General features: G+C 38.8%; 1 protein-coding gene and 1 long non-coding RNA gene across 2 annotated transcripts in view; both read right to left on the bottom strand.

Annotated features, from left to right (window-relative positions):
• Positions 1–14987, bottom strand: part of LOC136844584 (uncharacterized) — a 303347-nt gene that overhangs the window by 161282 nt on the left and 127078 nt on the right. The window lies entirely within an intron of this gene.
• Positions 7540–11233, bottom strand: LOC136844566 (hemocyanin B chain-like). Its single transcript, XM_067113840.1, has 3 exons — positions 11065–11233; positions 8222–9745; positions 7540–8099 (listed from the first exon to the last, which is right to left on the bottom strand). The coding sequence occupies exons 1-3, from the start codon at positions 11201–11203 to the stop codon at positions 7678–7680; spliced, it is 2085 nt and encodes a 694-aa protein (XP_066969941.1). The 5' UTR covers positions 11204–11233; the 3' UTR covers positions 7540–7677.

Here is a 14987-nt window from a genome sequence, read left to right as displayed (position 1 = left end):
TGACGAGGAGGATCAGGTAAGTGTTTCGGCAGGACTTACCCTGTTTGATGATCCTCCACGCACTGGTGTGATCTATGAGGGTCCTGCTAATTTTGAGCCTTCTGTTAATAATTCCTTAAACCCTTTTGTGATCCCACCTGAAGTTAGAGCTAATGAATTACCTCCTGTGGCTGAGTCCAAGGAAGACATTGAATTTAAACTATTGTGTAAACGTGTGGAATTGAGAAAACTAGAGTTTGAAGAGAATGAGAAGGTGAGGAGACACGAGTTGGAAATTGCCAACTTGAAACTAGAGATGGCTAGGTTGACCAATAGGGATGATTTTTCTAGTTCCCCTAACCCTGCATTACAAGGTAAATTTAATTTGAGTGCGGCACTCAAATTGGTGCCAGTTTTTGATGAAGCCAGTGTGCCAGATTTTTTCAAAGCTTTTGAGAGGGTAGCTTCTCGTTTGTCCTGGCCTTCTGAAATGTGGACGGTCCTTATCCAGTGCCGGTTAGTGGGTAAGGCCGTCAGAGTGTATAATGCCCTAGATGAAACGGTAGCCAAGGATTACCAGAAGGTTAAAAGCCTGGTTTTAAAGGCCTATGATCTGGTACCCGAGGCTTACCGTTTAAAATTTAGAAACTCTGTAAAGACCCCCTCTCTTTCATATGTGGAGTTTGCTCGTATGAAGGAGGAGCAGTTGGATGACTGGCTTAAGAGTCGTCAAGTGGTATCTTTGGCAGCTTTGAGAGAACTGTTTTTGTTGGAGGAGTTTAAAAAATTCTGTAGTAAGGAGTTGAGAGTGTACCTTGAAGAAGTGAAGGCTAGCAGTTTAAGTAGAGCCGCACAGATAGCGGATGAATTTGTTTTGACTCATAAGTCGGAGTCGGGTGACTTTAATCATCGTCCCGCGCTAATCCCTCTTCCAGGTCTAATATGAATTTCTCCTCCCCCCAGGTACCATAATAATAATCAGTTTAGTCAACGTAGTCGGCCTAATAATAATACATTGTCTCAGAGACCCTATACAATTTATAATTCTGATAAAAATAACCCTGGTAATAATAATTTTCATAAACAGAATGGTAGTAATAAGGGTAATCAAAAAAAATGTTTTTGGTGTGGTAAGGCAGGGCATTTTCAGGCACAGTGCAATGCTCGGAGAAAGTATCTCCAGGGAAATAATAATATTCGTAGTCCCGTGTCTCTGATGGTTGACAATGGTGCTTCCACTTCTGTTTCTAATTCCGGATCTTGTCCTGTAGAGAAGAGTAGTGTTAGTAGTAGTAATAGTAGTAGTGTAGGTCCACATGTTAAGTCTGATGGTAAGTTGTGACTGGAATATGACAAATATATATGGCCTGGCAATTTGGTATTTGAGAAGAGATCCATCCCAGTAAGGTTTTTGAGGGACACAGGGGCAGCTCGGTCTCTGGTGTTGAAGGAGGCCTTAAGAGATTTGGTACCATATTCAGGGAATTATATTGTTTTGGGAGGATTCCCGGACACTGTTGTTTCTGCTCCCCTGGTGGAGGTGAGGTTGTCGTTCCCTGGGTATGATAATGTGACAGAGCTGGCTGTGGTAGGAAGTCTTCCTGTCCCTGGTATAGATGGCATATTGGGAAATGATATGTTGGATGCTAAAGGTTGCGAAATATTCCCCATATTAAGTGTACATGCTTGCCCAGTGGCGGCAGTAACAACCCGTGCTGCAGCTAAAGCTGCTGATTTAATTACTGACGATGATGATTTGATGTTGGGTAGCTTAGAAGTAGATGTAGAGAGGCCCGGGTCAGTAGTTAGTAGTAGTGGTAGTAGTAATGACCTTTTGAAACCTGGTTGGGACAGGTTAGCATTTATAAGAGCTCAGAAAGAAGAGTTTAATTTTGAATTAGGTGACTTATCAGACTTAACTAAACCAAAATTTGGAATACTTAATGGCGTATTGTATAGGTTTAGTCGTCTTCCCACTGAGGATTTGGGTCAGACTTTTCGTATAGAACAAATTGTTGTCCCTACTCCATTTCATGATTATGTATTGAAACTAGCTCACCATAATTCCTTTTCAGGTCACTTTGGGGTATGGAAGACTTTTCAAAATTTAGCTAAAGGTTTTTGGTGGCCTGGAATGAAATCTTCCGTAAAGTTGTTTGTCAAACAATGCGAGGCATGTCAGGTGATGGGAAAACCTAATCAACCCATTCCCAAGGCTCCTTTACACCCAATTCCTGCAATTGGTGAACCATTTGCCGAGTTGGTAGTGGATGTAGTTGGTCCATTGCCTAAGACCAAGACTGGGTTTGTATATATACTCACCATTATGGATAGGGCTTCTCGTTTTCCGGATGCTTACCCTTTGAGACGAATTACATCTAAAGTTATTTTTGACAAATTAATTGAATTTTTTGCAGGTATGGTCTTCCTTGGGTTATTCAAACCGATTGCGGTACGAATTTCACGAGTAAGGTATTTAGGGGTAAGTGTGATGAACTGGCCATTCATCACACTACCAGCGTACCTTATCATCCTGAAAGTCAGGGGGTGGTGGAAAGGTTTCACCAGACCTCAAATCAATCTTAAAGAAACACTGCTATGAACAAGGAGACGAATGGGATAAAGCACTTCCATTCGCTCTCTTTCGCTTGCGTAGCCATTCAAATGCATCTACAGGTGTAGCTCCGTTTGAACTAGTCTTTGGTCATAAGGTCCGTGGACCTTTGGAAATTTTTTGGTGAGTTGCTTGAGACTGGTCAAAAGGAAGATTTGCCCATAGGTGAATTTATGGAAAGTTTAAAGAATAGGTTGTCTTCGGCTTGGGCATTTGCTCAAGAGAATTTGAAATGTTCTCAGGCCCTTATGAAATATAATTTTGACAAGAAGACCAAAGTACGGTCTTTTGAGCCTGGGGAAATGGTGTTAGTATTAAGTATGGACCCAGACAATTTTCTTGAGCCTAGGTATAAGGGACCTTGGAAGGTGTTGAGGAAGCTGTCCGAGGTGAATTATGAAATTGAAGCTCCTGGAACCCGTAGAAAGTGTAGAGTATTTCATATAAATAGGTTAAGGGCTTATCATTGTAAGGATCTGAACCCTCTTGCAATAGTGTATGAGTCTGTAGCGGAGGCTGTAGAATTACCACTAGAGGATTCAGAAGACATTTTGTGTCAGGTACCTTCCGATGCTTTGTTTGGTAATTTACAAAATTTAGAAGTTTTACGTGAAGGTTTGGATCATTTAGACCTTGACCAAAAAATGATATTCTTAATTTGATTGCTTCTTTTCCAGATTTATTTCAGGATTCACCTGGACGAACTCATTTCCTCCAGCATGATGTGGATGTGGGGAATGCTTCCCAGTTAAACAGAGCCCCTATAGGTTGAATCCCGTAAAGAGGGAGATTGTCGAGGAGGAAATAAAGTATATGTTAGATCACGACCTTATTCAGCCTTCGGTGAGTCCATGGAGCTCCCCGATAGTCTTGGTTAAAAAGGCTGACGGGAAGTTCCGGATGTGTGTGGACTACCGAAAGGTGAATGCTCATACTAAAAATGATTCTTTCCCATTACCTAGGATTGATGATTGTCTCGATCAGATAGGGTCAGCTAAATTTATTACCAAATTAGACCTTCTGAAGGGGTATTGGCAGGTTCCTCTGTCTGATCGAGCACGTGAAATCTCTGCTTTTGTCACACCCTTCGGCCTTTATGAATGTAAGGTCATGCCATTTGGCATGAAGAATGCTGCCTGTACCTTCCAGAGGCTCATGAATAGGGTGATTTGTGGGCTGGAGGGTACAGAGATTTATATTGACGACCTGGTTGTATATAGCAATGACTGGCAAACCCATATATTGCGTCTTAGGAAAGTGTTTGAAGCTTTGAGAGCTGCTGGTTTGGTAATAAATCTGGGAAAGTGTGAGTTTGGTAAGGCCAAGGTGGTTTACTTGGGTCACGAGGTTGGTTTGGGCCAGGTAGCTCCTAGACAAGCCAATCTCGAGGCCATCATCAATTTGAAGCAACCTAGTAATATTCGGGAAGTTAGAAGAGTGTTAGGTATGACAGGGTACTATCGCCGTTTCATACGAAATTTTGCAGATATTGCTCAACCCTTGACAAATTTGCTGGAGAAGGGGCGTAAATTTTGTGGGGTCCTCAATGTGAAGAGGCCTTTCAAAAATTAAAGACCATTCTCATCTCCAGACCTATTTTGAAGTCTCCTAATTTTAAAAGCCTTTTATTATTGCAGTGGATGCTAGCGATGTAGGAATCGGTGGTGTTTTGTTCCAGCGAGGTGAGGATGGTGAAGTATATCCAATATCCTATTTCAGTCGAAAACTATCGACTGCTGAAAGGAGATATTCAACTATTGAAAAGGAAGCCCTCTCTTTGGTTCGCACATTAGAACATTTTAAACCATATGTGACTAATTTTTCTTTCCCTATACAGGTCTGGACTGATCATAATCCCTTGGTGTTCATAGAACGTATGAAGGGTGCAAACCAAAGGATACTTCGCTGGGCACTTCAGCTACAGGAATTCACTTTGAAATTAAACATGTGAAGGGCACGGAAAATAAATTGCCTGACGCCCTCCCGAGCTTAAGTTAGCCTATGGTTTGGTATTTCTGGTCTCGTGTCTCTCATTCCTACCCAATTCTCTTCAGTTGTTTGTAAAAGGAAAAAGACTATTGGCATTAATTGATTGTTTTGCTTTAATGTACTATTACTAATCAAACTGTGTTGGTTTTCAGGTTAATGTTTTCCCTCTTTTCAGGGTGTGTATGCAAGTGTGTGTGTGCTTTAGCTATGGACTTGGAGGTTGTTAGCCTAGGGTATGCTTAGCTAGGTTGTTGGAGTTTTTGTTTTTTTGGAACTTATTGATTCTTTGGTAATTTTCCTTTTCAGGAATATATTTGTAATTAAGGTATTTCCTTGTTGTCTACTAACATAAAAAAATTTTTTCTTTAATAATTTTTTTTTCGGGGAGGAAGGTATCAGGTTAGAGTAACTTAATTCATGTAAACTGCTTGTTTAAGACTGCTTGCACCTTTCGATATATTTTAATGCTTAAGATTTTTTTCTGCCTTGGTAGTTTTCATTAACGTAAGTTATGTTAGTATTTTTCCTAAAATCATATTTTGTATATTTAATTGTAAGATTTAAGCTTACGTACATTTGGTGACGGATAAGAGTTCGTTATTTTGTTTTGCCGCCTCCTCCCCGCTTGTTTAGTGTTTTAACGACCTCTTTAACGATTTTTACGTTTCCTATATTTTTGAGTGACGTGGTCGAGTGTGGAGAGTTTTCGTCGCAAAGGAATTGTGTTTACGATGTAACAGTTCTCATCCTTGCACCTCCCCTGACGGTTTGGCTGTAGACGTGACTACCACTTGTGCCTTTGCTGTATTGCCGGCTGCATTTGCAGGTCCTTTCGGTCACCTGCGACGACTGGAACCTGTCTTTTGGTGCTGAAACTCGTTATTGCAGGCGATTGTGTCACCTGCGACCTTACGCCTTGTTTCATTCCTGGCTTGGGATATTGAGCCGTGAAAGGGAATCAACTATTTATTGTTCCCTTCTTCTGATGTCCGTCACGCCTGTATGGGAGCCCTGCGGATGAGTTAGAGTCAAGTAGGGAGGCTTTCGCCAGGTAAGACCTCCTTTAGTTGCTATTCGTGTGGGCCCACCTTGATGACGATAATCTTGATCTGGACTCCAGAGTATCATTCGTCCACTTAGCAGGGGTTGGAGTGGCAGCCGAGTAAGAGTGTAATCTCTGAACATTCTCCTTTTTTTGTACGTGATTGTTTCAATTATAGAACTCACAAGTTTTTATATATTTGGGTGTGATTTACGGTAACTAGCCTGGTGTATTTTTCTGATTTTGCCTCCTTTCGTGTATTTTTGTGGCTCTTCAAGTCTGTTATTAAACCTTTATTGATTTATTTATAATCATATTATGAATTATATCAGAGGCCTGTTATTGTCTTTAGTGTAATTGTATATATTAATTATAGCTTTGTAAGACTAGGTAGGAATCTTAAGGTTTTCCGTGTTTTACTTCTACCACTTCTTTCTTTCTGTTTAGCATAATAGGTAGTGTTTATTTGTTGGCCGGCATATTACGCTATTAGTTATTTTGACTGGTTCTGCCTATTCTATGTTAGGGTTAGTTTCTTAGATTTAGGTGTTCTTGAGGACGGGTTATTCCTTGGTATGTTTTTCTGATATGTTCACCGTCCTGTTTGTTTGTACAGTGCAAGCAGTTGTTCTTGTCAATTAATATTTGATTGGTGTTGTAATAATAAATATTGTTAACTTTTTCCTCTTGTGTTTGTTCCGCCCTGACCAGTGTACTTGAGGTATTAAAACATTACTGCTCAGATTTCAGCAGGCTATAGAACCTGCGTTACAGCCTCACAATAAGGTTTGTAACAATCTTAGAAAACCACATTCAGGGCAATCTGGGAATTTGCCTCTTATATTTGTATAAGAGCCAAGTGCAGTCAGAAATCCTTCAACAGCATGGTTCTCCCAGTGAAGTTCATATCAAGATCAAGCCACCTGGAGAGATGTTCTATAACCTACCAATCAGTAACCTATTATACTGTTTATATTTATATTTGCATTTACACTGGACAGGATAGTCCGTATGCAAGCAAAATTATGTAGTTTCTTACAAAGGTCTACTCCAAAGACATTTCACTTCAAATCTGACTATGTTGTTTCTCAAGTGTAAGTGTGAATTAGAGATAAAACTACCCTAAAATAGCCATGTGTTACAAACTGAGCACGTAGATGAAACCTATTCACATGGAACAAGCACACCAGAGGGGCCACTGACTTGAAATTCAGGCTTCCAAAGAATGTTGGTTTCAACCTCCCACTGCAGACCCCAAACTATAAATCTCTGAAAATAAAGTTACAATGGCTAATGGCTGGTTTCATGTGAGACTGACTGACTGACTGCCGAACGAGATTAAAAAAAAAATGATGGAATGGAGGTGATTTATAAAAGGTGTATAGAGATAACTGTGATTATATTAAAAAAAACAGTTTTTCAGATTACTATTAAGGTTGAGGTATTTCCAAAACGACATTCAGTGCATATATATTTTCCCTAAACGGGTTCACCTCTCAGAAATCTATAATGTCTGTTGCAATGATAGCAATTATATACTTTCAAAGTCTTCTAACTGCTAATTAAAATATGTCTAAGAAGGCAAATGCATAAATTGAATACAAGCATTTGACATGACTTTTTCCTCACCAACAGCATTTGGTGCCATAATCAGTTTTCTAGCCTTAGTATGTTTTATGCCTTTATAACATTCAACATATTTAAAGTCAAGTATTTTTCCTCACTCGATGAATAAATATTTCCTCAGACAGCGTATCACCATCCTTATAGTAGTCTGATTAATATTCATAAAAGAATCTCGGTAAAGTAAAGGGAAAGTTTCTGAGCCCCACTTTAAATTAAGTCTACATGGTCAATTAACTCTATATGGACTTTAATTGGAAGGAGTAGGGTTTTTAAAATGAAAAAAGTCGGTCATGGAAGATCTTTATTGTCATTGGTACTAGCCATTTTCCCTAATCACATTAGAAGCTTCGATGCCCGAACGCAAAATTTTACATTATGTTCTCCATAGATGAAAATTTAGTATTGTTGTTGTTAACTTGAAATAATTTTAATGGTGGCTATCATCATGGTATACTTTAACGTGAACAAGCTTGATGTTGGTAGTTTCATCATAGACTCGTCTGTCAGGAATATGGCGATCGACAGGGAATCCCATAGGGCGCTTGTCTGGATACGTTTCTCCATGAGCTCCACATTGAGCATGAGTACCGCCATGCTCAGATTCAGCATCTGAGTGTGTTAGGTCATAGCTTCCATCAGTGACTGCCAGAATGAGAGAAAAGTCCATGCCGTTCTTCTTACCCTTAGGCAAAAGCATTCTGTTGGGAATTCCGCAAGACCTTTCGAATTCAGGCATGCTAAAACTACCACTGTCAGCAGCATCGATGAGAGACTGGAAGCTGGGCACATCAGGAACAGTGGCGGAAGAGTCTCTTGATTTCCTTACGACATGATTTCCTCCAGGAGACACTGTAAAGGAAAAGGCAGTATGAATTTGAGAAAGCTGTGTTAGCCAATACTAATGTCAGAATTTAGGTTTAACAGTATTTGAGTAATAACAAGATCCCAAAATCTCTAAGAGCCATACTTACATTTCTTCCAGAATTTGTCCATTTCAATACAATGCCAGCTACCATTATTGAAATCAAACTGCTGTCCATTGTTGTCATACTCAGGGCAAAGGTAGAGGCGGAAAGTACCAATAACTTCGTTTCCATTGTTATTGTTGACATCAGCAACAAAGGAGAAGTCATTGTGGTTGAGACGATGAACATTGGCTTTTAAATCAACTGTGGGAATGCCTTCAGCAGAATCTACAGCATTTCGAAGGTCAAATTCATAGTCCTCAAAATATGTTTTAAGTTCCCCATCAATGCTAAGGCTATCAATGTTGACACCAGGGAAGTCTAGGTCTTTATGAGTGTATGGAGGAAGACTATATTTATGTTCCTTGAAAATGTTATCCATGTATTTGTGAAGACGGAAGAATGTAGGATCACGAGTGGCTGTTTCAAAGTGTTCCATAACACCTGGAGGCATGTTGTATTTTCCATGAGGATCTCCTTGACGGCCAAGCATAATGTGAGCCGTGTTGTGGAGAGCTCCATAATACTGGACATTAGGACTGTACACAGAAGATTCAATGATGTTTCCTAGTTTGTCAATGCCTAGGTCATTCATGATGTCAATAACCTTTCCATCCTTATCAGTGATATATCCATGGCCAATTGCATCGTGAATGCGACTTTCCATGATAATCATGTCACGAACTCTTGCTACTCCATCAACATCTTCAAAGTGAATATGATCAGGACGAGCAGGGAATTCACCACCATATTTGTAGATAGTGTGTGGGGCAAATCCTTCTTCTATTGGTTTATCCCACTGGAGTTCATCTACCATATCCAAATAGTTGGAAAGACGCTCAGAATCAAAGCGAACGGTGAGCTGATGATGAACCCAGAAGAAGAGTTCTCCCTTGCGGTCCAAGTGACCACCATATCTGTCTTCCCACCAAAAGGGGAAATCCATATGCCAAGTGACGTGATGGACGTTCATTCCAATATCTTCTCCAAAGTAGGCCACACGTTGTTCCTTATTTTTCTTTGTACCTGTGAATTCCATCTCAAATGTACCTGGTGTGTTGGTCATCTTTGCAGTGTAAGCTTTTTGGATAACTTCGCTGTTTGTGAACAGATGAGGGGTAACTTCGTAGAGTGGGGGGAGAACAATGCCATGTCCAAGATCAGAGTGAATGACAGCAGTGTAAAGGGCATACACAAACTCTCCTTCATTCATATGTTCACGCCAGTATGCAGCATTTTTAACAGCACAGTCCCATTCCTTGCATTGTATTAAGACTTCAAAGAGCATAAGGGCCTCCTCTCTTTGGCGGTCATTGAAGAGTGAGAACCAGTGATGCTGTTCCAGGAGTCTGTGATCTTTCTCTTCCTGGACTAGGTGCCTTGCTGCTTCTCCACCGTCCTTATATTGTGACACATCGCCTACAGGGTCAAAAGATGCTGCATATCCTTTCAGGTCATCAAAGTGGTGGTGGTCATAGACATTCCACAACAGGTGATTAACATCCTGTTGTCTCTTGGCCAATGGTGCATCTGTGTAAAAAAAAATCTTGTGAAAAATTGTATTATGTCGAGACGTACTGCTTTTCACATAGTTTTAACCCAACATGCACAAAATTTTTACCTTGTATGAAAAAGTAATTGAGGACGCACATTTCTGTGGCACCATGAGTCTTCTATAAACTAATAAGTCTTCTACCCAAATGACTTTAAGTTATACTCTAACACCATATTACCGCTCCAATAATGAATCGTTTTATGCAGAGGATCATTCTTCATCTGGTTTCATTTAATGTTTAGTAACTTCCAATGCATGGAGAACTGAACTTCGAATGTCGTCTGACAACCTACTGAAATTAGACGCTTGAAAGAGTTCTCTTTATACGCTGCTGTAAATCTGTCTTCTATGAAATAGTCCTTGACCCTCAGCAAGTTTTACTAGTTTTATTTTTTTACTGTTGCTGACTATTAAATTGTAATTGCTCACTTTTATTTTCATTGTCACAACATTCACCTAAGCGTACAGTAAATAGACTGGCTAAGAGATTAAAATATATGATGCTTGTTGGCTGTCTCAGAACACTGATTGATTTACAGGTATCATTTCTAATATAGGAATTTCACAAACAATGATCCTTTGACAGTGATCATCCTTTGTGCAGCAGAGTAAGTGGATGTTGTTTTAAATGCAAATTATGATTGTCTTCACAACTTTTTTCAAAAATCATTTTGGACGGTTTAAAACAGACTAGCTTATGAAACTTGAATCAAGAGAGTTGAAGGTGGCATCTGTGATTCATTATTATTATTTTTATACTATTAACAGCCAGGCCCCACCTTAATTGTCGCTGCGAAATTCTTCAAGCATTTCTTTTTCCCATATGGAAAGAGAAACACAGAAGAATAAACAATAAGAGAAAAATAACATAGAAAACCCAGTGGTATAAAACAGTCAACTACGAAAGGAGACTCACGTCAGCCTACTCAGTGAAAAAAAAAACTTATGACCAACTTAACTGTGTGAAAATGTCAGCAATTCAACGACGCGATCGGGAAGACGAATCCTAATTTGGCAGGAGCTGCCAGAGCAGTGCCTTTCAAAAAAGGGTTTGGCATGCATCGGACCTCCCAAAATTAAAGGCGAGATTTTTGGAATTAAATACGTATATAATACTATAGGTTGCATCTTACAGTCTATGAAAATGTGAGAACTCGAATGAGAAACCCTAACGAAACTTACGATTCTGTCTAACAGTTCAGTATACTAGTCAGCTTATGATGACTTAACCCAGTGAACAATAGTCAAAACGAGCAATATCTCGAAATGAAAAAGAACATGTACTAATACTCACCGGCGGCAGCAAATGCTACCAGAGCGCAAAAGACAAACACCTTCATTGTGATGTGGCTGGAGAGGAGTTGCTTGCGCTTTAAATACTCTTTCTGGGTTGCACTCAGAGTCAAAGTACAACTGAGGCAAGGTGTTGCCATTGTTATCTGATAAAAAAAAAAAGGACTGATATACCGAGGCCTCTTTATTACTGGCTAGAGTTGTCATACATCTTTGAGGAATATATTATTTAGATGTCTGATGAGAATGTGGTAAGGGACGAAAAAATGATAGGTAACTCTAATCTAGATCAGACTTTAGTTTTAGAAGCATTTCCAGAAAATTAGTTTATTTGACAGCAATATATATATATATATATATATATATATATATATATATATATATATATATATATATATATATATATTATATATGTGTATTTTATATACTGTATGTGTGTGTTTTGCATATATATACATACAAATACATGCAAACATACACAAATAGATATCAATATTTGTTGTGTGTGCGTGTATCTATATATATATATAATATATATATATATATATATATATATATATATATGTGTGTGTGTGTGTGTGTGTGTGTGTGTGTGTGTGTGTGTAAATATATATAAGTATATGATATTCGTCAGGTTAAAAAAATAATGGGGCGGTTCACGAGACCACTACAGCTCTTACTGCTGACTGTTATCCCATCCTGATACAGTATTCAAGAATTTTAAAAGAAGTAGAAGCAGTTGGACAAAAAGGCAGGAGAAACCTAAAAAAATGTGAATGAGGCCGAAGTCATGAGAAAGAGAGAGTGTTTAGAGACACATATGGATTCAAACGAAGAGAAAAGGGGATCCTTCATTTCGAGAGTCCTCTCGCCTCTCAAACAGCTTGACTGTGTTTGTCAGAACACTCAGAATTCAACATGTCGTTCTGAATTCAACACGTCTCTTTAATAATGGAATATTACCCACCCTTTAAACTTGTAAACCAGGGAGAGTCGAGATGCACAGTAGACAATAAAGAAAATTACCCACCCTTTAAACTTGTAAACCAGGGAGAGTCGAGATGCACAGTACACAATAAAGAAAATTACCCATCCCTTAAACTTGTAAGCAAGGGGGAGTCGAGATGCACAGTACACTGTGAAGAAAATTACCCATCCCTTAAACTTGTAAACCAGGGAGAGTCGAGATGCACAGTACACAATAAAGAAAATTACCCACCCTTTAAACTTGTAAACCAGGGAGAGTCGAGATGCACAGTACACAATAAAGAAAATTACCCACCCTTTAAACTTGTAAACCAGGGAGAGTCGAGATGCACAGTACACAATAAAGAAAATTACCCATCCCTTAAACTTGTAAACCAGGGAGAGTCGATATGCACAGTACACAATAAAGAAAATTACCCATCCCTTAAACTTGTAAACCAGGGAGAGTCGATATGCACAGTACACAGTAAAGAAAATTACCCATCCCTTAAACTTGTAAACCAGGGAGAGTCGAGATGCACAGTACACAATAAAGAAAATTACCCATCCCTTAAACTTGTAAACCAGGGAGAGTCGATATGCACAGTACACAGTAAAGAAAATTACCCATCCCTTAAACTTGTAAACCAGGGAGAGTCGAGATGCACAGTACACAATAAAGAAAATTACCCATCCCTTAAACTTGTAAACAAGGGAGAGTCGAGATGCACAGTAGACAATAAAGAAAATTACCCATCCTTTAAACTTGTAAACCAGGGAGAGTCGAGATGCACAGTAGACAATAAAGAAAATTACCCATCCCTTAACCTTGTAAACCAGGGAGAGTCGAGATGCACAGTACACAATAAAGAAAATTACCCACCCTTTAAACTTGTAATCCAGGGAGAGTCGAGATGCACAGTACACAATAAAGAAAATTACCCATCCCTTAAACTTGTAAACCAGGGAGAGTCAAGATGCACAGTACACAATAAAGAAAATTACCCATCCCTTAAACTTGTAAACCAGGGAGAGTCGAGATGCACAGTAGACAATAAAGAAAATTACCCATCCCTTAAACTTGTAAACCAGGGAGAGCCAAGATGCACAGCAGACAATAAAGAAAATTACCCACCCTTTAAACTTGTAATCCAGGGAGAGTCGAGATGCATAGTAGACAATAAAGAAAATTACCCATCCCTTAAACTTGTAAACCAGGGAGAGTCGAGATGCACAGTACACAATAAAGAAAATTACCCATCCCTTACACTTGTAAACCAGGGAGAGTCGAGATGCACAGTACACAATAAAGAAAATTACCCATCCCTTAACCTTGTAAACCAGGGAGAGTCGAGATGCACAGTACACAATAAAGAAAATTACCCATCCCTTAAACTTGTAAACCAGGGAGAGTCGAGATGCACAGTAGACAATAAAGAAAATTACCCACCCCTTAAACTTGTAAACCAAGGAGAGCCGAGATGCACAGCAGACAATAAAGAAAATTACCCACCCTTTAAACTTGTAGACCAGGGAGAGTCGAGATGCACAGTAGACAATAAAGAAAATTACCCACCCTTTAAACTTGTAAACCAGGGAGAGTCGAGATGCACAGTACACAATAAAGAAAATTACCCATCCCTTACACTTGTAAACCAGGGAGAGTCGAGATGCACAGTACACAATAAAGAAAATTACCCATCCCTTAACCTTGTAAACCAGGGAGAGTCGAGATGCACAGTACACAATAAAGAAAATTACCCATCCCTTAAACTTGTAAACCAGGGAGAGTCGAGATGCACAGTAGACAATAAAGAAAATTACCCACCCCTTAAACTTGTAAACCAAGGAGAGCCGAGATGCACAGCAGACAATAAAGAAAATTACCCACCCTTTAAACTTGTAGACCAGGGAGAGTCGAGATGCACAGTAGACAATAAAGAAAATTACCCACCCTTTAAACTTGTAAACCAGGGAGAGTCGAGATGCACAGTAGACGATAAAGAAAATTACCCACTCCTTAAACTTGTAAACCAGGGAGAGTCGATATGCACAGTAGACAGTAAAAAAAAAAGTACCCAAATAAGAGTGAGAATGCTTAAAAACAGTGCTTATTGCACCAGTTTCACCTTTGTGAAAAATACCTGATTCAAACTCACGTATGTTTAAAAGTCGAGGAAGATAGAGAAGCTACAACTTAAAAATCAATGTGCAAAACAATACTAAAAATCTCCTCTGTCTGTTTCTTAGTATTTTGATAAAATGAGTCATTCCATGTCAATGAGAAAACTAACTGGACAACCATCCTGATTCCGGTAATCTAAGAGAAAAGCGATTATATTCTGTTTATAGGGAGACATCATTACCGATAACTTAGGCGCTGAATGGCCGAAAGTGCTCCAACACTTGGTTTGGCAGCCTAAATTTTATAAATGACAAATGAATCAGTCATCCAATAAGTAATTTTATTATCCAAGATCACTGTTCTTTACATCCACAATGAAACCATGTAGGAAATTATATCTCAACTGACCAATTTCACATGAACTTTATCCTCAAATTTCTCTAGTTTCCAAAAATATCAATTCTAATAAATATAAACAAATCTTTAGGGTTCAAACAGTGAGAAGTAACGTTTCAGGAACAATTTTCTACTTAAACACAGGAATAACAACAATTTTCACTTCATACAGTCATTTAGTATATGAAAAACGTTGATTTATTTGTTGATACTTATTTGTTTCTTTTATTATTATTTTTTTTTTTTTGAAAGATGTACTAATCCATCACCATCACCAAACCATGCTGAATTAGGCTCCAATTCACAGTATAAGGTATGAAGTTGCTAAATAATGATAAAAAAATGTACAAAATTTACGAAAGTTTGAAGTCATGGGAATAAAATCTCTACCATCATCAGTCCTTTTGCATTTTAAGAAATATGTTACTTTACCTTCA

The sequence above is a fragment of the Macrobrachium rosenbergii genome, chromosome 13, assembly GCF_040412425.1.
Source record: "Macrobrachium rosenbergii isolate ZJJX-2024 chromosome 13, ASM4041242v1, whole genome shotgun sequence".
Taxonomy (NCBI): domain Eukaryota; kingdom Metazoa; phylum Arthropoda; class Malacostraca; order Decapoda; family Palaemonidae; genus Macrobrachium; species Macrobrachium rosenbergii.
The sequence above is the reverse complement of the archived record's forward strand: the minus strand, read 5'-3'. Positions and strand labels throughout refer to the sequence as shown.